Here is a 25,056-nt window from a genome sequence, read left to right as displayed (position 1 = left end):
TAATTTTAAAGGTAATGCATATTGGCTTTAACAGTTTAAAGAGTGCAGCCGTATACTTGAAAGGCAATAATAGAGTCTTCCGTCAGTGTGTCGGTGGGGGAGGCCTTCGTTCCCGGACCCCTGCAGATACCAGAACACTGCTGCTCCAGCCCCTCACGTAGCATGGCCCCGTGGAATTGGTGCCATTACTGCCCCGTCTGCACGGCTGAGAAGCCCGAGGGTCCCTGCTTCTGTTCTGTGCTCCAGGACTAGTAGCACGCTGGGTGTGGTATCCTCCCATGCATCCCCCTGTGTTTATTCACAGCTGTGTGTTTATGCATGAACCTATACTTTTAAACAAAAACGTGATCACAGAGTTTCTCAGTATCTGGGGTTGGCTCATTAAACCTTCCTCCTATTAATCAAATATTTCTAGCATTTTGCACTATTATTAATTCTGTGATCAATTCTCTTATCTACTGTCCTTTAAAAATATATATCATATCGCATATGGTGTTAGAAAATTAGACACGTGTTAAATTTTCTAAAAGAACTGTAGAAATTCACACTTCTTCTAACATAAGGTAAAAACCGTCTCTCTTTAAATACGCCATTCTCTGATAGATGCCTGCATTCAAGATCTTTTCGTGTTTGTTGACTGTTGTTCCTACTTCTATTTGTTCACAATTTGTGTATTTTCTTTGTTGGATTCTTTACAGTTTTTCACGAATCAGTTCACATTCTAATTTTTGTTAAGGATATTAAGATTTTCTCTGTCACATGTTACATTTTCTTTCAAGTGTCTTTCAAAATTTTTATTCATATTTTAACTGCAAAGAAATTAAATTTCTTGAGTCCAAATCTGTCATTTGTTTTTGTCAAATCTAGTTTCCTGTCTTGCTTACGAAGGCCTCCTCTATCCTCAAAGGAGTGTAAATTATACTTAAATCTTTCTTTGCATATTTTTGTAATTAGATCTTAATGCCCCAGTCCATGGGATTGCTGAGTTGGAGACGACTGAGCGACTTCACTTTCACTTTGCACTTTGATGCGTTGGAGAAGGAAATGGCAACCCACTCCAGTGTTCTTGCCTGGAGAATCCCAGGGACGGGGGAACCTGGTGGGCTGCCGTCTATGGGGTCACGCAGAGTCGGACACGACTGAAGCGACTTAGCAGCAGCAGCATGTCATTAGACCGAATCCATTAAAATTATGTAGGGGATGTGTCTATTTGAATACTTATAGGCAATTTTTACTTGTCCTCTAAAGGGAAGACTGAATAAAACATATTTAGGGGAAAAAAAAAATAAGACCTAGGACACATAGTGGTGAGTGCAAAGCTATTGAGGAGAAAACCTTTCTGTGAGGATGTTAGAGTTTGTGCAGTGGTCAGCGACCCTGCCCTTCTCTGCGGGTGAGGCGGTGAGAGAGCTGTCTGGAAATCTGAGTCCTCTGGCCGGTCCTGGACTGTTCACACCTCAAGGACTCATTTCACTCATTTGTATCTCACATTCTCCTTCTATAAAGTGAAAGGATTGGATAGTGTCCCCCCCGCCCCCCGCCAAGGTTTCTTTCCACTCTGAAGTTTCACAGTTCCATGAAGTTCAAAATCTGGTTCGTGGCAGTCAGGGACAGCAGGGGCTTAGAAGGTGTCGGGGCCAGGCCGGCACGACGTCGTATTTCATCAGAAAGCCGCGGGAAGCAGGAGCAGGGTGCGCGGTCTTCGTGGAGCTAGGAGAGCCGTGACGGGTGTGCTCACGGTTAAAGCGACGCCATCCCTTAATTGTGTCCTTTCTCTCCTCTCAGTTGCACCTGCTCTGAAATGCTATCTTTCCTCCCCGCCACATGCAGCAGCGCCAGCCTGAAGCCACGCTCGGCCCTGAAACTGCGGAAGTCTTCCTAGCTGTCCTCATGCCCGTGCAAACGCCGCGGTGACCAGTCTTGTCTCGTTGTGTTCTAGAGACCGTGTCATCGGTTTGATGATGACCGCCTGTGATCTTTGTTCTGTGACAAAGCTGTGGCCAGTGACGAGACTGACGGCCAACGACATATATGCAGAATTCTGGGCGGAGGTACGTCCTGGGGTTTCGTGTGAGCGCAGACGATGGCAAGAAATGAGGAAAAATTGAGGGGATGTTAAATATAAGGATAATGTAGTAACAGTATCTTAGCTGCTCATGTTGCTAGTAGTTCCTTAAAAAGCACTATTGTTTAGCATTCATACAGGTATAAAGTCAGAGCGTCCGACTTGGATATGTGTGTAAATTCCCTGATTTCCACTGAAACAGTTCAGGAACTGATTCCCTGAACAGCCATGCAGCAATTTTCTTTATTTAATAGCCAGTCTTTTGTCATGCATTCAATAAATATCGATGGTCATCCCTTTTATGGCCATGAGAGAAAGTATTAAGAGGGACCCACAACATCACAGGCTGTATTTGCCTGCAGCTGAAAATTTGAGAGACTAATGATGTACCATAGAAACCTGAGATTAAATTGTGAATATGCCAAACAGTCAGTTAAGCTGCAAATTATGAGCTCCACAGGAATTAATTCATGAATTCATGAATTCCCGACATATGAAACGACCATGTAAATTGCTTTCATGAATACCTTTTCTTGACTGAATTATCTAAATTATCAGAAATGTGCATTTGCTCCTCAATTTGCTCTCTTAGTTGGTCATGAATAAGTAGAATATGATTCTCTTGTTCAAATGAATCCACAGATACATAGATTCCTGCATACTAAAAATAAGTTTATAAAAAAAAAAGCTATAAAATGTTTGTGCACCTCATTTGGGTAGAAGAAGTCAAAGTAAATTTGGAGCACAAAGGGTTTGGTAATACCATAAATCTCATACCTTAAATCTCAGCCAAATAGAAGAACGCATATAAAAAGTAAAAAAAGAAAACAACAGTAAACCGTTCAGGTAATGATGAATAGAAATGGTCTATGATATTGGTTTTGTCTCATAATAGTAACACCAAAGAAGTTTGTATTGGGTGAGGACCACAGGCCTTGGGCTGATCATACTAAAGATATCATTTCTATACGAGCTTCCCTGGAATACCCCTTTCCCTTCCAATGTGTAGCTCAGCTGTGCGCATTGTATGTGCATCCTCTTGAACATTTTTTGTTTTTTTCTTTATTTTATTGTGTGTGTGTCAAAATCTAGCTACTCTCAGACTCGAGTAGATTGTTTTTAAATGTACATGTCTGAGCTGTAATATTTGACTTTGCTATCACAGTCAGCTTAATTTGCATGCATGTCTAAACTAGTAACATAGTTAATGCTATAAATACCATGTAAGAAAGCCTGTCTGAAGCTTGCTCACTGTTTTGCAGACACTTTTATTTGTTTAGCAGTGATATACTTCCTACCTTAACAACTGTATTTGCATTCTAAAACATGAAGCAAAAGGGGGCAAACGTGTAGATTTTTTTCCCTTTCTGTTCCTCGTTGGTTAAGCGGTGCAGTGGTTAAGCGCGGCATTAGTTAAACGGTCCACAGAGATTGACTGAGCTCCCAGTGGGCTCACAGATGCCATCTGCAAGGACCTCACCGTCCCAGAGAGGAAGCAGAGCTGTCGTCCCCAAGTCTTGCCGTGGCTTCGTAGATGTTCATGAAGTCCACGCTGCCCTCCTCCCCAGCCCACCCTCTCCGCTCCGTCAGACCCTCGCAGGCTCTCACCAGGATCACGCAGCATGTAGCTGGACTCCTCGCCTGTCTTCTGGAATCAGTGTAACAGTAGCTAAGGGTGTGGACACTTTGGTGTCACGCTGTCCGAGATGCACACCCCGCCTTAGCGCTGAGACCGGCACCTCGGGCCAGCTTTCCGACCCGTCTCAGCCTCGGCTGCTGCCCTTGCTGCTTCGGGGCAAGTTGAGTTCTGTTTCCCTCCAACCGCCTGTCCCTCCTCGCTGTGGTAAAGACAGAAAGCGCGAGCTTGATGCGTCAGGCCCACGGCCCCTCTGCCGCTGGGTCCCTGACTGTGCTGTGCAGTTTCATCCGCCTGGAGCCCCCCGCCCTGCACCCCACGGCCCTCCGCCCGCAGCCCTGACTCCCCAGACCACGCGCTCACACGGGCCGTCTGCCGCTCGGGTGTTCTGTCGGCATCAGCGCTCGTTTCTAGGTGCCTGTTCAAATCACTGCTTATTTAAAATCTTTTTATGTGCTGGGGCTTGTGAAATCCTTGAAGGGGCCTGGTTATCTTCATTCACCTAGGGCAGAAAAGAAGAAAGTGTGGGAACTACCGCGGTTCATTTTATTTAAACCAGTAACTGCAGAGCAGACTTTATGAAGCCAAGACAGTGTCTTAGCCCTGTGCTCACGCATCCTTCACGAGGGTTATAGTCATTAGTCCCACGACCCTGTCTTAGCAAATTCAGGATGCTTTCTGCTTGCTTCAGATTTCTGAAAACAAGCATAATAAAATAATAAAAAATAATAATAATTAAGAAATGCGAAGGAATTAGTCATCTTTAACCTTGAAAAAGAAATAAAAGGAGTAAGATAATTTTTAAATCTGTAAAATGGGTATAATAATATCTAACTCATAGTATTTCATGAAGAGTAAGTGACATAATATTTACAGTGGCCCGGCCCAGAGGCTCTGATATTATACATCTTTGGTAAGCATCTATAATTTTAATCTTTATACTGATCTCTAGCCAGTTATATTGTGTCTCTACTGACATGTTTTAGCAGACTGCTCTTTATTCTTGATGTGTCAATATTCCTCTTTAAAGTCTAGCTTCATCTGTGTCGGTGCGTGTGAAAAATCATCTGAAAAAGTGAGATAAAGGCCGTGAGCTTATTTCACCTTTGTTCTTGTGTTCCTCCTCACACACATGTGTCCTTCCATTATAACTTTCACTAACTTCTACAAAATGAAACGAAAGAGATGGCTAGGTTTCTGGTAATTCAGGACAGGAGAGGAACATGAGGATAAAAACCTACAACAGGACATTGCATTTTTATTATTCTGACATCTGTGTGGGTCGTTAGCCAGAAATATCATTCGTTCTGAAGAAAATGAATGCACAATAATGCCGACATTTTACAGCGGTGCCTGAAATTGAGAGAGCCTGGTTTCCCCCCCGTTCCCCCCAGGGCGATGAAATGAAGAAGCTGGGGATACAGCCCATTCCCATGATGGACAGAGACAAGAAGGACGAGGTCCCGCAAGGCCAGGTATGGGCTGTGTGGTCAAGTGGTCGTTCACGGTGGCGGTGACAGCAGCTGGGAGTAGGAAGCACAGGCCGTCTGACGGGAGCTGGGACCGGCTGAAGTCGTCTCTGTTCAGATGCCCCTTGATTGGGAAATCTAGCCAGACTTAAAGACTTCATAACTAGCCGTGTCATCGCCTCTTTCTACAGATAAAATTGCAGTGAATCACGGCTTTCTTTTCTTAACTTGAAATAGAGGGGTTGGATGAAGTTGAAGTGTTAATATTTTTTAGCAAGCAAAAAAATATTTTGTCATCGAATGTACAAAGATATGTTTTGGAGAATAACATAGATTTTGGTTAGGTTCGCGTTTCCTAACAAATAATGCATGCTGTTTTACTACATTTTGAGTTTTGTCTTACGGTAAACTGGCGCTCATTATTCTCTTTGCAGGTCTTACAGCATATTTTGCATTCATTTTTGATGCTTTGAGAGCTCTAGTACCTTCTTAGTTTTGCACGAATGCGTGTGTGGTGTGATATATTCCTTTGATGACGGTCTTTTTAAAGTATCAATCTTCTAACGTCACGATAAGGATGTTGATTACGCCTCTTGGCGGGCCCCAGCCCAGCAGGGGGCAGTGTGATTTTCTCACCCTTGTCCCTAAGGGCAGTTTTCTCGAATCCGTAGCCAGCTCCTCCACGGGAGGCTCACTTCCCTTCCCCGTCTGACTTGCACTGACACGCGTGCCTTGCGTGTTGCCTGTGTATTTTGCAGTTTAGTTCTGTTTTGACATTGTTTGGGGATCCTTTCCATATTTGTAATCACAGTGTTTTACTTTTCATGTCACATTGGAAGCGTCCCGTCCCACGCTGAGAGAATATATTTACCTACATTTTCTTCAGCTTCTTTTTCGTTGCATCATTTTATAATTGATGTGTTCAATTTTGGGAATTCATCTTGTAATGTAGTTAAGGAAGCTGAGGGTATTAGCTTTTCCTTGTAGGCAGTTGAGCAGTGATCCCAATGGGAATCTTGATAGGAGAACTGAAAATGCCATCAGAAAGTGGACTTTGTTCTCGCTCGATTCCATTAAGAGCAGTATGGTTTTTTTTTTTTTTGGCCAAAATTGCAGATCTGTTTATAGTATTAGTGAATTTTAAATAAGCTATTTCTGCGATCAGCTAGTATTTTACCAAATATATTCCTTCTGATTTGTGATTATTGTGAAATTATACTTTGCCATATAATAAAAGACTCCTAAGAATGAGTCATGAACTGAAACTGATCTATAATAAGAATCCCATTGAATACTGTACTTGGGTTTTAGAGTAACTTCTTTTTATGATTTAAATTTTTTATGTTTTAGATCATAAGTGTATTTTAATGAATTTTAAACGGTAATCTGCAGGAGCATTCACTGAGGCAGATGTTGCTTAGCAAAACCAGAGTGCTTAGATGTTCAGGTAGGCTTGAGAAGTAGAAAACTGACCTGATGAACCCAGTGCTACTAGAATTGCTAACGTGCGGTCATGTTTCTTGTCTGCGTGTCTGTGCTGGGCCAGCTGGGGTTCTACAACGCCGTGGCCATTCCCTGCTACACCACCCTCACCCAGATCTTCCCCGCCACGGAGCCGCTCCTGAAGGCATGCAGGTATGTGCAGCCGCTTCACCTCGATGCGTTTCCTTCAAAAATAAGGTCTGTGCAGCAGTTTTGTGCTCTATCTAGGCATAGATGTCTTCACTGCAGTTTACAGTAACAGGGCTGTGTGTTTGCCTATGTAACAAGTGTAAGTCAAGAGTATTCACAAAGTTGTTCATTCACCAAAAAGGAGCAGGATGTGTTGTTTTTATGACTCACAGACCCCTGGCTGATGCTATTCTTAAAAAGACAACAATGTTGTTTCTAGGCTGCTGGTTTGGAAAGGGACTCGGTTTAAATCACACGGTTTACTGTCTGAAGGGTAGAGACGGAATCTTGAACGCGATCTTCTTTAAGTTTCATTTTCTTCCCGAAAGAAAGGCAGGCCTCCAGCTGACCTATTCTAGTTCAGATTTCTCTGGGTGCTCTCATTATCTTTTTTAAGGGCTAAACTCAGCTCAGAACGTTGGGAATTTTCTAAGATTTTATTTTACTTGGAAAGGAAATCCCCCGTGGGGAGGGTGAAAGGCAATGAGCAGACATCCATGTGTTGGTTTTCTGCAGAAGAATGGGTGTGGAGACTGTGTTTGTAACCTCTCGGCCAGAACCGCATTGGGGGCTGGAGTGGGTCCACCACTGAGGGGCAAGCAGGCCTGTGGCTGGAAGATTGCAGACACAATCAGAGGCTTTAGGGCTCTCCTGTCCTCTGCTGTTGAAACTCATGAACTGATATTTTTTTAAGGAAAACAAAACTAACATGCAAGAAGATTAAAAAAAGATACTGCTTTCTCCTGTTTAAATGATCCCCTTTCTTCTGTGCTCCTGTTCCCATGGACAGAAGATCCCAGCATGTTCAGTTGAGCCAAGTTAGCATGTGTCTTTTTTCCAATATGTCAAGAAATCTCTTTAGGTTTGGGGGAAATGACCCCTGATGATATGGTACAGAAGCTAAAGCGTTACATTTTTCAGGTTATATTTTAGGGGTTTCTCTGTACACAAAGGTATGTTAGCATTCTATGCTTGCCAACAGTAAGGTTCCCTTCTGATTTTGACTTCCTGTCAAGGCGGTGATGTGGATGGGGTCTCTGCCAGGGTTGGACGGGGCGGGCGAGGGGTGGTCAGGCAGCGGGAGTGCTCCACTGTTGAAGGAGACCAAGATGCCGTCACGTTTGAGCTGCAGATCCTGAGAGAGACTGGAGGGCGGGGGAGCCGAGGGTGCATTTGAGACCAGAGGCCAGGGGAGCACAAATCAACCACCTAACAAGGAAGTTCCGAAGGTCCGTAGCAGGTGTGACTTGCAGTGACTTTTGAATACCCGACGTGGCGTTCAGCATATGGTCTGTGGTGGCCGGGATGGAACTGCACAGGGGCACACACTTCCGCCCTGCGGGGTGCGAAGGCCTGGCTGGGGGGTCGTCATGGATGTCCCCCTTCCTTTCCCTCCACCCGAGTGTGACCTCATGGCCCAGACCCCTCTCCCAGTGAATCCTGACTGAGTCAGGAATCCTGAGCGCGGGCTGCCTGTTCGCTTCCGCAGCCCGAAGCTGGTGGGACGGGGACCCCGGCTGCAGCGGGTGAGGCTCCTCTGAGGACCCCGAGCTGCATTGCAGGGTCAAGGGGACAGTCGTTAGCAGTCAGTCAGTCAGTTTAGTCGCTCAGTCGTGTCTGACTCTTTGCAACCCCATGGACTGAAGCACACCAGGCCTACCTGTCCATCACCAACTCCTGGAGTTCACTCAAATTCATGTCCATTGAGTTGGTGATGCCATGCAACCATCTCATCCTCTGTCGTCCCCTTCTCCTCCTGCCCTCAATCTTTCCCAGCATCAGGGTCTTTTCCAATGAGTCAGCTCTTTGCATCAGGTGGCCAAAGTACTGGAGTTTCAGCTTCAGCATCAGTCCTTCCAGTGAATACCCAGGACTGATTTCCTTTAGGATGGACTGGTTGGATCTCCTTGCAGTCCAAGGGACTCTCAAGAGTCTTCCCCAACACCACAGTTCAAAAGCATCAGTTCTTCAGCACTCAGCTTTCTTCACAGTCCAACTCTCACATCCATACATGACCACTGGAAAAACCATAGCCTTGACTAGAAGGGTGTTTGTTGGCAAAGTAATGTCTGCTTTTTAATATGCTGTCTAAAATATATTACAGTGTTTTAAATGAATATTGTATATGATCAGGGTGACACCCAAAAGCCAGCAGGCTGAGTTACGCCCGAGTTACGCTGTGGGTGGTGTGGGGACAGAGTCCAGAAGTCCTTTCTGAAATGGCCCCTGTCTCTGCCTTCCTTGTTCCAGGAATAACCTGAGCCAGTGGGAGAAGGTGATCCGGGGCGAGGAGAGCGCCCTGGGGATCCTGGACACACCAGAGGCCCAGGAGTCCTCGGAGAAGCTGCCCGTGAAGACCGATGACTGATGGCCCCCAGCGGGCCGTCCCACCTGGAGATGCTCACCCTGCTTCTTTGACTTTTCTTCCTTTTATTTTCGGGGGGAACCTACACCTGTTAACTGGGGTGCAGACCTCTTCAAGAAGGACCACCAAGTGAACACGTCCAGCAGATGGCTCCCTGCCGCGTCCTCGACGGTGATCGGCCAGGCCTGGAGACGCGCTACCCAGAGACGCCTCTTGACTTGTGACCTGGCCTTTTCTGATGGGCTGCTAGGCAGAGGCCTTAATGGAGACGGACGCTTAGAAGGGGGTACTTTTCCCGCTGTATCTTTCTAGTGAGGGTTGAAACGGTACTATGATGACACTGCACTTTGGCTTCCACACCAGTGTTGCTTTCACGTTGTTGGCTATAAATAGGAGATTTGACACGTCGCGCTTGTGGGTGTTCGTGTGTGACCTGATTGTCGTTAGCGTGGATCGTGGCAGACAGCCTCAGCCCGTGGCATCGAGCTGACAGAGCAAGAAGCGTCTTTCTGCAATCATTGATGGAAAATAGTCAGACTTGGGTTCAGAGCCTTGTGAATTAAAAAAAGTTAGGTGGACTAAAGCGTACTCTTCAAATTTATATAAAGGGCTTAGATGCATAAATTTAACACTAAAGGAAGTAGATTTTCTATCCTCTGGAGAAGAGATGCAGCTATACATCATAATAAATCTAAGAACTCCAATATCAATTCTAAAGATGTTAAGAGAATTTTTTTTTAATTTTTTTTTTCCTTTATTGTAGTCTTGGCAAATTTCCTAAACCCTTTACACAAAGAACAAAATAAAAGCAAGGCATACAAATGTTTTTCAACGGACAAGTCTCATGGATGTAAAGTGTGAATTTTTAATTATGCTTTTATGTTTTCACTTGATGTCACTGCAAAATCTTAAACTCACATTCAAAAATGAAAGATTTATTCTACAGATTAATTAAGAGACCATACATTTCTCTTAAAATCAATTAAACCATAAAATCTAAGCCTTCTGGAATCATCACTCCGACCTGCTGCGTTCCTCTCCCACGTCCTGCCCTTGTCCGCCCGATGGTCTTTCAGAAGCTCTCTGCCTGCGGCAGGGTGGCCAGAGGACTCGGCTGTATCCGGGCCCATCTCTGCCCTTTCTGTTCTGCTCAAGGTCGGACATCCACAGAAAAGCCTGTGTCTGCAGAACTGCTTCTGTATCAGTTTGGTAAGCTCATATTACTCTACAGTGTAAATGTTCTGAAAGAAGTCTACAGACTTTATAGTCAGCCCCTTCCTGCAGGGGTGAGAAGGCAGTCACTTCTGCTGCCTATTAATGCTTCACCTCCGAAGCTGCTGGTCCTGACCTGAAGGAATTAGAGTCTCAGAAGTACTGAGTTGTCCCTGACAAGTGGCTTATCCACCATCCTCGTAATAGGAAACTGATATATTACTCTTCATGAAATAAATTTTTTAAGAGATTATTTCACATATCCAATACTGTATACATTGTTGTTCATATGAGCTTGGTTTTTGCAAAAATTATTAAATCAGATGTTTCTAAGCTATGGTTGGTTTGTAGCAGAGTTAGCTATACATAAACATCACTCTTATTTTAAAATTAGCATTGTGTTCAGTTTCCTTACGGGCTTCTAACAGTGGCCATCTTCCTTACTTGGAGCTGCATTTGCCATTATAATTTTACAATATGAGATAAAATGAAATGACAGAGAATGCCACTGTGGCTAGTGTCACACACACACACACACATGGATGTGTGCACCTGTGCACACATGTACATGCATGTAGACATACACACGGGAGAGAGATGCAAACACATCTTTGAGAAGTCAGAATCAGCCCCATTCTTCAAAAACAGTGATTTTTTTCATGTGGAAAAATGTATGTTGTTTGGTATAAAGCTGACTAGAAAAAGCCCTCTTTCACATTAGTGTGTTCATAGAATTGAATTCTAAAATGTTGCATACATCCAAACTTTCTACATCCAAATGTTTGAAACTGGACCCACGAGACTTAATCAGGAGAGGGCCTTAGGTCATCTAACTGAACCTGGAGACTGCATTGCAAGGGGGAAGGAAATACTATTTAAGGCTGCTGTGTTATTAATGAGATTTTAAAAGAATGCGTGAATTCTGCTTCTGGAAACAGAAAGCATTCCTGGGGAGGGAAGCCTCTGGCTATTTTTGCATTTAAGGTTGCTGTTCTGACCCGATTAGTACAGAAAAGTGTCTTATTTCGACATAGCCCAGTGTGTTACATGATGTGACCTGTGCTTTGAACAGTAGTTTCCCAAAGAAGTGTTTGTGGATTTATTGGTTGGTTAATTTCTTGTGAATCATCATAATAGAAGCAAAGTTTGAACAAAGGACTTGTATTCTAGGTAAAGGACTGTATTCTAAGGTAAACTGTTAATACTGCTTCCATCAAGTGTAAGATCGACTTGGGAATCACAGATTCACCCAAGATGAAAGGTGCCTCGGATGCAGGGATGTTTAGTTAACAATCTGTTGTGGAAAACACACAGTTGGGAGTAGTTTGTATTTCAGCAGATTTATTTAGCAGACACGCTTTTGAGTTCTGTCTTGTCTTTTCCCCAGATCTTTTCTTTAAAGGACAGATGGTTGTCATTGCGAAGTGTTTTGATGAGTTTCTCATTAAGGTGGTATTTTATATTGGGCCAAAGTTCCCTGTTCAGTATAAATTTGGTAACCAGTTGTGCGTATATGTTGAATATTTAATTTTCAAAAATTTAATTGGTTTTCATTTATAATAGAGAACAGTTTTATCTTCAAATGCAATTATTCCATCATCTTTCCAGAGATAGTGAATATATTTTTTACCTAGAAATTTTCTTGGAAATGCATGCTAACAATGACTTGAAATACTGAACCTGGACAGTGGAATAAAATTATAAAAAATGCAAGTATCTGGTTAATTAGTAGTTGGCTGTGATTTAATTAAATGGAGAGTCTTAAATGCGATTAATGTGGAAAGGAATCCTCAAATACAGCCCTTTTACCAGGGCAGGAATTGTGTGATCCATTTCCCAGCTTTAGTTTTTCCCAAGAAGCAGGTGAGAAGCCAGCCTTGGAGGAGAGACCAAGTTGTGAAGGATTCACACACAGTTGTCCTTCATCCCAACTCTTCTCTCAGCGGAAAAGCATCTGGACAGACGACCCCAGAGCTGCTGACTTGTTACCACAGAGACCAAAGCAGAGCTACTTCAGAACTGGGTTTGTTCACTGTAGGTTTCCTCTACTTAGCATGCTTTTCAGATATTATGTTTATTTTATAGAGTCAACCTCAGTGAATTTTGCTTTCTCGGTATATTCAAGCACACTAGCTTATGCTTGTACAAATACATGTAGATGCATAAATCCTCAGCTTCTTGGATTATTTGATAGATTTAGTTTCTAGTATCATGTTGCTGGTCTTTTAATCCAAAGAAAGGGTTGAGTCTTAGTAAGACTAACTGATTTCCCCATGCCTTGGTCTGTGCCTTTGTTTTTAATACTGCAATTTTACTTCTTCTTTCATATATTCGTTGTTTTGCTTTCTTGCTTGACTGTACTTAAAAGCATTTCAAGGGATACATCCACGGTTAATTTTATCAAGTTGAATTAATTAAGATCATTCTCTCCTTATGAGACTTCTGTACGTTATTTCATTTTATTCAGTTATCCTCCTCACCGTAACCAATGAACTGTTCAGACTCAGATTTTTTTGTTTGTTTTTCTTTGACAAGAATTTCCAAGAACTGTGACACTGATTGTGATGTGATTTTGTTGGGTTTTTCAGGTACATATGCATGATTTAGATTTTGAAACTCACTTCTATCTTTATGTATTTCAAATGTGTTTGCTTTCTACACTTCACGGGTTTTATTCAGGGTTTCATTCTTTAAAAACGTATTCATTTAGTCGCTTTCAAGTATCCCTTCAATTGCCAGTGTTAATATGACTTAAAATCACTGTTAAATGTAAATTAACCAAGTATGCTGTGAGTGGTGGTTTCCCCAGGCTTTTCTGTGGCGCATGGCTGGTGTATTTTTACCTTTGCATAAGTATTTATTCTGATACACACTTTGCCAGTTTCTTTAAACACTTAAGTTTAGACTGTGATATTCAGTGCACTGCTTACTCCTTTTTCTCTTTTTTCATTGGGTATTTTGATGGAAGCATTAGATACATTTATGCAATGATAAAAATAGCAAAAACAAAAAAAAAAAACAAAAAAGAGGGAGAAAGCAGTTTCGATGCTGCTCTCATTCTAAATTTAAAAGATGGGACAAAGTGAAAGACGTCCATGTTTTCCAAGGAACACGTGTGAAATCCAAAGAAGCATCCCTGCCTTCGCCTAAACTCCCAGCGTTTCCCTTCTCCGACCACTCTGAGAGCACGCAGACCCTCACGCGTCTGCCGGGCAAGGATCAGTGTCACCCCAGGACCCAGGGGAAACGTCCAGCCAGTCCAGGCCGCCAAGTAGAGCAGTCGGTCTGCACACGTCAAGTTGCGGCGAGTATTACTGAGGAACTGTCCATTTTCTGAAGCTTAAGTGGAAAGCTTTCATTCCTATTGCAAGCTAAGTTTTGAACGTGTGTTATCTCGTACCCTAGCCCACCTACAGTATCATCCTCTCTTGGGCGTTGCAGCTTTTGTTTTCTCTTTGGCGCCCAGTCCTGGGTCGTGTCTCAAATATCCTAGGCAAATGACGCATGGGAACGTTCTCTTCCATATGATCCGTTGTATGGTGTATATTCTATTATATTCACGTAGCGTGCACATTGAACATAGACTTCATCACAGAAGGAGTTTCCACAGAATCCCCCCACATTTTACCACACCCACCCCAGTGACCCACTGGAAAAAATGTGTGTGCCCAAAACACTGTGAAACAGTTACCAAAATTTATAGAAATGCAGTATCCTGACTCTGAAAAGGTGACTTTTCTTTTTTACAAGTCCTTATGAACAAAAGATCCTCTATCCCTACTTAGTCAAGGCATCTGTAATCTCCTTGCTGACAGGAAGCTGCTGGAGTGACATATGGTTTACGTGGTCTCAGAAATACAAGGAATGCTCTTAATAATGCTGATTTTTAGACTCAGTGGATCTGTATCCACAGTTTTAGTGGGCTCTCTTTTGGAAGGAGAAAGAATTTTGAGTTAACAATATCCAATTTCATTATAGTTAATGAGTTATAAATTTACAAATATTTTATACATCTGACATATGAAAACTTTGTAAAATGCACAAGTGCAATAACTTAAAGAGATCTTAACTTTGCATTTATAAATTATAAATATTGTACATGTGTGTAATTTTTTCATGTATTCATTTGCAGTCTTTGTATTTAAAAGAAATCTTTTCTGTTATGTTTGTATAATATAACAATAATCATTTATGATAAACTAGGCAAGTTGTAAATAAATTCATAATTCAAACAGCCAGTGTATATGCATATACAGGTGTTACATTGCAAAATCTTTGTTTTACCTACAAGCTTAGAGCGGCTAGAAACCTTTGTCGATATGTAACTATACATTTAAAGTATATATATATGTATGATACATGAAATATATGTAGAGATGTTCATAATTTTAATGGCTCTCCTTCGTTGTGAATAATTGAATACAGAATTTTTAAAATACCACCTTTCACGTTTATTGTTTGTTCTCACGTATGGGGAAGGTCAGAGACATTTTGTGCATTGAGGATGAGGTGCAAGGCTTCCTAAAGCTCATATGCAAACACCCCAGGCCTTGTTTGCAGAGGAGACATCAAGTTCACATTGGAGCAACTTGGTGCATTTGCTTCAACCATTTTCTAGCAGCAAGGATGAGGCAACATAAAACGTTACATTTTTACAAGACAATTTATTAACCCCATTGTATAATCTTAAATGTTGGAAGACTGTTCCGGGAAAGTGTAGTCTTTCAGAAAGACAGTTTCAGATTACAGAACTCCTGACCCTGAGTGCCCAGTGCCAAGGCTGGTTCCTGAATCAGACCCCTGCCGGCGGAGTTCCCAGGAGCAGTCCAAGTTCGCGTGGCTAAGAGCGGGAAGGACTCCATAGGGCGGGCATGTTTCCGAGTAAGTGGTGGGATTCTTTCTGCTAGTAAAGAAAATGTTCTTGGCTAAATTCTCATAATCTTTAAACCCCGATGAGTATCCTCCTGGCTTCATCTTTAAACTCTGCTTAAAGAAATTGTGTTTATTTGGCTCTTTCTGCTTGCCATCAAGTGAGCAGGCAAATGATAAATACTTAAGACCAGAAAGTTAAAGTTGAATTGTATCCCAAGACCCTCTTTAACTAAAATTATACTAATATACTAACTAAAGACATACCTTTGGGAGTAAATGAAATAAATGTTTCGTGGAATAAAGACCTGTTGCTTTGTTGAACGTGTGTGTCCACAGCCTTGTTAATGAGAGGAACACAGAAAGGCCCACAAACACGCCGCCCCCTCGGACTCCTGCGGACACCGTGCTGTCTGCGTGCACGGCGCCGTGCACGTTGTAGACAGGATTTTTGTTCAATATCTGTTTCCTGTGAAATTGTATCAGATGTTTGCTGTGTGAAAAATAAATCTCGTGTGCTAATACGTCCATCAACTCATCTAGCGACTGAGCTTGCTGATTCGTTCTCTGTGAAACTGGTCTGAATGTGAGTCCGTATCTTCCTTACGCAGGTGTGACTTTGCCATCAACCTTACTCTTACCAAGAGCTATTTTCCTAACACCAAAGGAACCCTGAAAAAGCAACGCCATCACACACTTATTCGGCAAGTGGGATTGGGCACCTGATCTGCAGTGGGGTGGGGGTGGGGGGTGCCGCATTGGGGCCAGGGCAGGGAAGGGAGCTGAGAGCCGGCTGCACCCGCGTCGTCCCACCCTAAGGCCTCTGCCACCTTGAGCAAACTCTGCGCTCTTGTTCCTTCCGGTGGGGACTGTCCTCAGAGGCCCAGTTCTGGGAGAGACAAAAGGGAAATTATTTATTGACCTGAGAATCTCACATATTAACAAGACATATACTTTTCTTTCTTTTACTAATTTTTATGGGAGTTTAGTTGCTTCACAACGTTGCATTAGTTTGTCTTACAGCAGTGAGTCCGTTGCCCATGTAGGTACAGCCTCTCTGCTTTAGATTCTTCTCCCGTGTAGGTCGCTGCTGAGCGTTGCGCAGAGTTCCCCGCGCTCCGTCCTCACTGGCCATCTCTTCTGTGTATAATATCAGCAGTGTTCGTACGTCAGTCGCAGATTCCCCATCCGCCCCCCTCCTCCTCGACACCCGTGTCTCTGTTTCTGTTTTGCAAATGAGATCATCTGTACCGTGTTTCCTGATTCCACACACGAGTTAACACACGATACTTGTATTTCTCAGTCTGACTTTCTTCACTCTGTATGACAGTCTCTAGATGCATCCACGTCTCTGCAAATGACTCAGTCATGTTTCTGGTTATGCCTGAGTAATAACAAGACAGTTTCTTAAAATCTTCCAAATAATATACAGTGAGGTGCTTCTCCCACGAGGACACCGAGCCTGATGGAACAGAAGCTGACAGAAGCCTGTTCCTGCATCCATCCCCCCTCCAGCCCATCAACCATCATCACAAAATTGGGAGCCCCCCACCCACTGCACCGCGGGTTGAGATTTTTCCTTCATGTTGAGGGGAAAAGGGAAAGTGACTAGGAAATAAAAGCAGGCATTGATTTGAAACATCAACTTCCAAATGCTTATTTGGTAATTGTACACATTCAGATAATGTCCTTGTTGACATGCCATTTCAGTCATGTCCGACTCTTTGCAACCCCAAGGACTGTAGCCCACCAGGCTCCTCTGTCTATGGGATTCTCCAGGCAAGAATACTAGAATGGATTACCATTTCATTCTCCAGAGGATTTTCCCAACCCAGGGATTGAACCTGGGTCTCCCGCATTGCATGCAGATTCTTTACCAGCTGAGCCACAAGGGAAGCCCTCCTTGTTGACATCTGTGTAATTAAATAGGTAGAAGTCTTGCTCAGAATGATATTTATAGAACATAGTAAATGCTAAGTTATCAAAAGCAAGTCAAACATTTTAACATACAGAATGGCCAAGATGCATGACTATATTAGTATATATTAAGAAAATAACATTTACCTGATTAACCTTGCATTAAGTAGAGGCCAAGCCTCAAAACACCTGTTTCCTAAGTCTTCCTGGTAACTGAATTTTGTGTGTGTGACACCATGACTGTTGAAGTCTGGCCTTAAGGGTCATTGGTTCGACTTTCCATAGCAACTCAACAGCACTGACTTGCCATGTCTGAAAGATAGTCACCCAAGTTCACGTCGCTCCAGGAAGGAGGGCATGTTCCCATGACACAAACCAGACCACTGATTGACTGCTCTGATGGCCAGAGAGTTTTATCTAAAGTTGTCCTGGAAACCGGAACTTTTTATTAATAGTTTCTATTTCAAGAAACTATTTCTATAGTTGCGGCCACAGGGATAAACCCACTTCCTCTTTTATTGGACCACCTTTCAATTATTTGAAGAAAGCTACCCCGCTTCCTTGGGCTTCTCAGGTGGTGTTAGTGCTAAAGAACTCATCTGCCAATGCAAGAGATGTAAGAGATGTGGGCTTGATCCCTGGGTCAGGAAGATCCCCTGGAGGAGGGCACGTCACCCCACTCCCGTATTCTTGCCTGGAGAATCCCATGGGCAGAGAGCCTGGTGGGCTGCAGTCCATACAGTCGCAAAGAGCTGGACAGAACTGAAGCGATTTGGGTGCACACCTCTTGCCTCTTTGTGCTTAACCTGGTCTGATGTTTTTGAAAAATATAGCTTGGCTTAGGAGCCCATGCAATTCTCAACATCTCGGTAGAAGTTTGCCAGCGGCCTCCTGCTTTCCAGAGAATAAATTGTCGGGTTCATGAGTTGGCTCTCTGGGCGCATTTCCTACATCTCCCGTCTCCGTAGCTCAGTCACGTGGGATGCACACCTGTTTTAGGAGACCCTCCCCACGTCCTCTCTCTCTAGGGAACAACCTTCTTCTGTCCCCTGCTTAGTGCGTCCTTAGAGGCTCCAAAGTTCCCTCCTCTGTTCAAGACTATTCCTCCCGCCTGGGGACCCACCCCCGCCCGGTCCCCCACCCCGCCCCCGCCCCGCCCCGCCTAGGGGCACGCCCCCTCTCGGTCCTCCCTCCCGGGACCCGCCCCCTCCTGACTGTGCTCCTTCAAGACAGGAATTCACACCGCGCCAAGACAGAAGTAACAGAGGTTGGCATTTGTTGGGTGCTTACTCTCTGCCTGACCCTCCAGGTACTACTTGTATTAACTCAACCCTTGACAATTCTATAAATTATTCATGTTATTGCACCCTATTTAAAGATGGGGAAAATGAAACCCAAAGAAGTTGAAACAGCTAGTCAGAGAGAAAGCAGCTGGTCAAGTCAAGGTGCAGAGACCCCCACAGAGGCACCTGATGCGCTGGGTGCGCCTGGCTTCCCTGCCTGCGGGTGAAGGGCGCCTCGTGATCAATACAGACGCATGGAACCTTGGAGACGTCAGGGAAGGCCCAGCCCCTGAGCACGTGGTGCTTCTTACCTGACCTCCCTTCCTACCTTTTCCTGGCGAGGGCTGGGAACCAGGATTCAAGGGGGGAAACAGCACACACCTGTTCAGTTTCACAATCACGTTTGGAATTCCTGATGAGAGAAAGGCTTTTACCGGTGTTTATAAGCTGACAATCTGGCTGCAGTGAGATGCTTTCAGATTGTTCTGCCCCGGTCCTGAGGGTCGCCTGGACAGAGGAGGAAGGACTGTGGAGAAGAAGGCAACCTGGGTGTCAGCCTGCTGTCTCCAAGCAGGTCCCGACCTCCCCTCCGCCAGGTGAGGACCCTGCGGGTGGGAGCCATCCCAGATCGGCTCTGGGCAACCTCATCAACGGGACCCTGGAGCCCACTTTTCTCCTCGAGCTTGGAGAGTGTGGCGCATGATACAGTCAAGGCCTTGGACCAGGCGGCGGGGAGGGGAGGTGGGGCGCTGGCTGCCTGGGTGGTGGGGTGCACGCAGCCCCCGGCCCCGCTTTTAACATTCATGGTCCATCTGAGTCAACCCGGGCACCTTAGTCAGGGTTCCCCAGAGAAACAGAACCCATGGGACATGCACGTACGCAGTACATATACACGCACGTATGTACGCATGTGTTATGAATATATCCCACTGGCTCTGTTTCTGCGTAGAACCTTAACACACGCACAGACACATACACACACGCAAAGCATTTATTACAAGGAATTGGCTCATGCGCTTCAGGAGGCTAAGTCTCACCATCCACAGGGGAAGCCAGGAAGGCTGGTGGTTTCACTTCTAAATTCTAGCCTGAGTCCTACAACCCCAGAACCAGGAGCAGCGACAGGGTCAGCCTCAGCCCAGGGCCAGGAGAAGACGAGCGTCCCAGTACAGGAAACACAAGAGACGTGGGTTTGACCCTTGGGTTGGAAAGATCCTCTGGAGGAGGAAACGGCAACCCACCCCTGTATTCTTGCCTGGAGAATCCCAGGGACGGGGGAGCCTGGTGGGCTGACATCTGTGGGGTCGCACAGAGTCAGACACGACTGAAGCGACTTAGCAGCAGCAGCAGGTTTAAGGTGGCCAAAGTATTGGAGTTTCAGCTTCAGCATCAGTCCTTCCAATGAACACCCAGGACTGATCTCCTTTAGGATGGATGGGTCGGATCTCTTTGCAGTCCAAGGGACTCTCAAGAGTCTCCCTCTAACACCACAGTTCAAAAGCATCAATTTTTCGGCGCTCAGCTTTCCTTATAGTCCAACTCTCACATCCATACATGACCACTGGAAAAACCATAGCCTTGACTGGACGGACCTTGTTGGCAAAGTAATGTCTCTGCTTTTTAATGTGCTATCCTGATTCGCAGAGCTGACTCATTTGAAAAGACCCTGATGCTTGGAAAGATTGAAGGCAGGAGAAGAAGGGGATGACAGAGGATGGGATGGTTGGATGGCATCACCGACTCAATGGACATGAGTTTGGGTAAACTTCAGGAGTTGGTGATGGACAGATGGAGGCCTGGTGTGCTGCAGTCATTCCATGGGGTCACAAAGAGTCGGACACGACTGAGTGACTGAACTGAACTCAGGTTTAAGGTGCACAGCACATCCATTTTCCAACGTTTTGGGGTCTTGTAGTCACTTTGTCCTCAAGTACCGCTTAAAAATAAAGTGATACTTACTGCAGAAAAGCACCCCTAGGGCAGAGACGGTGCTGCATGTGAGAAGTGTGAGAAGGCGTGGATCATGGAGACAGGACTGGGCCTCAGCCCCTGATTACAGGAGACCTCGGTGGGAACCCTGAGGTTCCCACATTAGCCCACCCTGGGCAGGGGGTCCTCTGTCCCACACCCAGCGATGCTCTCTGCCCACAATCTGTTCCCTTAACAGATGTGGGGTGCCTTTGCCTCAGAGAGGTGCAGAGTCACAGCAAAAGTTTGCTTTAATATACTTTTAAGATTGGAAAAACAAGAGTACATGTATTTCCCTATAGAAATATTCCATGAGATGGGGGAGGGGAGGAGTGCAAAGAAGAGAGGGTTGGGGGTGGAGGGGAAGATCCACCAGAGGGGTGGGGTGGGCACCCCAGAAAGGCGGGGTCTTGATTGAATTCATGAATGTTTAAAAGAACACATTCAAAAGCGCATACGAAATATGCTTATGGAACTCAGTTCACTGGAATATGTCAATATTAGATTCAACACAGGCTGAAAGAAAAATCCTTATAGTGTGATGCATTAATTGCATGGTGAAAAACATTAAAAATAAGCCTATTTTTAAAAGCCCTTTTGTGTTAGTATTTAGCCAGAATGTTATTTGAGAGTGTGCAATGTCTTATTCGGGTTTCCCCTGTGGCTCAGCTGGTATAGAGAAAGCTGAGCTCCCAAGAACTGATGTTTTTGAACTGTGGTGTTGGAGAAGACTCTTGAGAGTCCCTTCAGACTGTCAGGAGATCCAACCAGTCCATCCTAAAGGAAATCAGTTCTGAATATTCATTGGAAGGAGTGATGCTGAAGCTGAAGCTCCAATACTTTGGCCACCTGATGCAAAGAACTGACTCCTTAGAAAAGACCCTGATGCTGGGGAAGATTGAAGGCAGGAGAAGAAGGGGACGACAGAGGATGAGATGGTTGGATGGCATCACCGACTCAATGGACATGAGTTTGAGTAAACTCCAGGAGTTGGTGATGGACAGGGAGGCCTGGTGTGCTGGGGTCCATGGGGTCGCAGAGAGTCCGACACGACTGAGCGACTGAACTGACTGAACTAACAATCTCTTATTCAAGGCCGCCGGGCGCGCAGGGCAGCGCAGGGCCAGGCGCTCTGAGCACTCGGTGGGGGAAGCCGTCCTGCCCCGAGTCAGGAGCGGGTGGCCCCGGGGTGAGAGCCCGCCCCCCTTTCAGTGAGTGGGCTGGAGGGGCCCGTCCTGACTCTTACTCTGCCGGGTCGCTGTCTCCAACACGGCAGCCGAGCTGTCCTCCAATGGGACCCCGCGATCGCCTGTGAACCCTTCCAACAGCCCCTGCGGGCTAAAGGGCAGAACCAAACGCCGGCGCGACGCGCCCCGCGCTCCCAGAGCTCCCGGCACGCTCACGTGTCGGCATCTCCCCCTCCGGCTGGCGGGTAATCTCCATTTATTTACCCCAGGCTCCCAAACGCATCTCTGTTTCTCGCCTGCTGAGTGGTGAGCCCCCAAAGATGTTTAAAAAGTCGGCTTACCTTTGTCCATCTTTGCGCCATCAATTCTAACAGCTGAAAACGCGGTAACAGAAAAGGTTTCTTTCCGCGCGGTTTTCCTTTCGCAGCCCTTCGGTCCCTGACCGCCCGAGGCTCTGCATCCGCGCCCCGCCCCGCGACGCCGGCCCCGGCTGCGGCAGGCATTTCGCCCTGGGGTCCTCCGGCCCCTCGCTCCTCTCCGCTTCTCCTCCGATCTCCGCGCCTGAGCCCGCCGTTGTCTGACTCCTCTGCACGCAGCACCTTCGTGCGGGGACGTCGTATGTCACTGCGGTCCTGGCAAAGTGACAGGAGCGGACGGTGCGCTTTCTGGACGCGGGGTCGCTGGAGGATGCGCGGTCGCTGGAGGATGCGCGGACGGAGCCGGGATAACGGAGTCGGAGGTCGGTGGTCGCCCAGTAGGGTGTGCTGCGGCCCCACCTAGCGGCGAAACGCAGAACAGCACCCCGCTGGGGCCGCCTGCGGGCGCGGTTTCAGTTCAGCCGCTCAGTCGTGTCCGACTCTTCGCGACCCCACGGACCGCAGCACGCCAGGCCTCCCTGTCCATCACCAGCCCCCGGAGCTTGCCCAAATTCATGTCCATCGAGTCGATGATGCCATCCAACCATCTCGTCCTCTGTCGTCCCCTTCTCCTCCAGCCTTCAATCTTTCCCTGCATCAGGGTCTTTACCCATGAATAGGTTCTCCGCATCAGGTGGCCCAAAGTATTGGAGTTTCACCTTCATCATCACGTCCTTCCAGCGAATATTAAGGGTTGATTTCCTTTAGGGTGGACTGATTGGATCTCCTTGCAGTTCAAGGGACTCTCAGGAGTCTTCTCCAATTCCACAGTTCAAAAGCTCAATTCTTCCACGCTCAGCTTTCTTTATATATAGTTCAACTCTCGCATGATTATTCGAAAAACCATAGCTTTGACTATGCAGACCCTTGTTGGCAAAGTAACGTCTCTGCTTTTTAATATGCTGGCAAGGTTACCATGGGGTAATTATAGAGGGCTGGCCTCGGGAGAAACCCCTGTGGTTTCAGAGGATTCACTGACTGCGCTCATCCCGTGATACTTAAACACGTTTCTGCCTCAGATGCTTTGCTGAAACATTTAACAATCAGAGAGCCACAAGTGGTTTTTAAGGCTTGATATTGATTCGATCAGTAACTTCCTGTTCTTCACTGTGTAAGTGAAGTGAGGACGCTCAGTCATGTCTGACATTTTGTGACCCCATGGACTGTAGCCCTCCAGGGTCCTCTGTCCGTGGCATTCTCCAGGCAAGAATACTGGAGTGGGTAGCCTTCCCCTTCTCCAGAGGATCTCCCCAACCCAGGAATCGAGCCCAGGTCTCCCGCATTGCAGGCAGATTCTTTACCAACTGAGCCACAAGGGAAGCCCTTACTGTGTAAGGGGCGGGTTAATTCATTGTATAAATGTCCACAGAACTAACCTGGGAGAAGCTGAGGTCTTGGGAACAAATGCATTCTTTCTTTCGGATCTACAGCAAGACTGTGCATTTCCATGAAGAATAAGCCCAAACCACCCTTGTGTGAGGGTGGCCCTGACTGAACCCTGAAGGCCAAAGATCCCCACCCTCACCCCCGCTGACCCCTCCAGGCTATGGGTGGCCTTGGAGCCCTGTCCCTTCAATCTGCCTGTGGGGGACAGGGGATCCTCTGTCACCCATCTGCCTGCCTGCAGTGGTAGAAACAATGGGATATTCTGTCTATAAAAGGAATCAGCCATTTTACTAAACCACTAAGCAGTTCTGAGCAGAAGGGATCACTCTTACATCTCCAATAGTTGGCAATAAAGCACCTGGATCTCTTAATCTTAAGAGATTAAGTTTGCTCTTAATCTGTAATTAGCTGGTGGCGGGGCGTCTGCGTGGGATGTGGGTGTTTCCTGCCAGCACTTCTCATTACGGTCAGACGCCTAAATGCTGTGACCGTTGGACAGAGATCAGTAAACAATTTCGATGATCTGTCTCCAGGTTAAAATTCAAACACACCTGACGAGGGAGTCCTCAGAGCCTGCACAGATCATGACCCTCCACGGTTTCTGAAAGGGTCACATTTAAACTGTCTGGTCAGCAACTGGAAAGAAAAGGAAAATAGGGTGTGTCCTCCTAACCGGGAAGGGTTAATTTTGAATTCACACAGGATCAGCACTGTGACCCTTAACCCTTATCTCGCCGCTTTCATTATTTTGCTACCATTACATAATGGCTTGCCTCAGGGAGATAAGCTGACCTGCCCACCTGTGGAGGACTGTGGCATTTCTTGAATTCTTTGTGTAGCAAATGGCTCAGCGTCCCCCTTGTGTCTGCTACTTACCTGCATGGCCCAGAAATACGCATTTGGGGAGGCCAGAGTCAGACAGATGTGGCATCTGTTTGTTGACATGGCAGGAGATGCTCCCTTTCACACCACCCATGAAATGTCTCTAAGGAAGTGAAGCTAACACATCCCTTTGCCTGAGGCTTGTCATTCTAGGGCACATTTGCAAGGGTTGAAGTGAAGTGAAGTGAAGTCGTTCAGTTGTGTCCGACTTTTTGTGACCCTGTGGACTGTAGCCCACCAGGCCCCTCCATCCTTTTCCAGGCAAGAATACAGGAGTGGATTGCCCTTTCCTTCTCCAGGAGATCTTCTCAACCCAGGGATTGAACCTGGGTCTCCCGCATTGAGGGCAGACGCTTTACCGTCTGAGCCACCAGCGAAGTCTTGGCAAGGGTTGAATAGTCTTTTTACTTTGTTTCCTCACCTCCTCCCATTTCTAATCCGTAAAAGAACCTGGCATCCAGGCCCCAGCAAGATGGTTATTTTGAGGCTCCAGATTGCAATCTTCTTAGTCAATTGGTTTCCGAATAAGGTCCCTTCCTTGTCTTGACGCCTCGTCTCGGATTTATTGACCTAGCTTGCCGGGAGCAGAGTGAGTTTGGACTCGGTAATACCCTGAGTCTTTCACAGGCTCTGACTTCATCCTCACTTCATCCAGTGAGGTCAATATTGTCACCTTTCCCATCTGGAGCCTAAGAGAAGTGAGGTCTGCTCAGTCAGCTCCCCAGAGCCA

General features: G+C 45.9%; 1 protein-coding gene across 1 annotated transcript in view; it reads left to right on the top strand.

Moving 5' to 3' along the window:
* Positions 1-15,796, top strand: part of PDE10A (phosphodiesterase 10A) — a 253,728-nt gene extending 237,932 nt beyond the window's left edge. The window contains exons 19-22 of the mRNA XM_061130077.1: positions 1,940-2,051; positions 5,096-5,176; positions 6,717-6,805; positions 9,092-15,796. Coding sequence (XP_060986060.1) covers positions 1,940-2,051; positions 5,096-5,176; positions 6,717-6,805; positions 9,092-9,209 — 400 coding nt within the window. The 3' untranslated portion in view covers positions 9,210-15,796. The remainder of the gene's footprint in view (positions 1-1,939; positions 2,052-5,095; positions 5,177-6,716; positions 6,806-9,091) is intronic.
* The last annotated feature ends 9,260 nt before the right edge of the window (positions 15,797-25,056 follow it).

This window comes from Dama dama, chromosome 26, assembly GCF_033118175.1.
Source record: "Dama dama isolate Ldn47 chromosome 26, ASM3311817v1, whole genome shotgun sequence".
NCBI lineage: Eukaryota > Metazoa > Chordata > Mammalia > Artiodactyla > Cervidae > Dama > Dama dama.
Note: the sequence above shows the minus strand (reverse complement) of the source record. Positions and strands in the feature narration are given on the sequence as shown.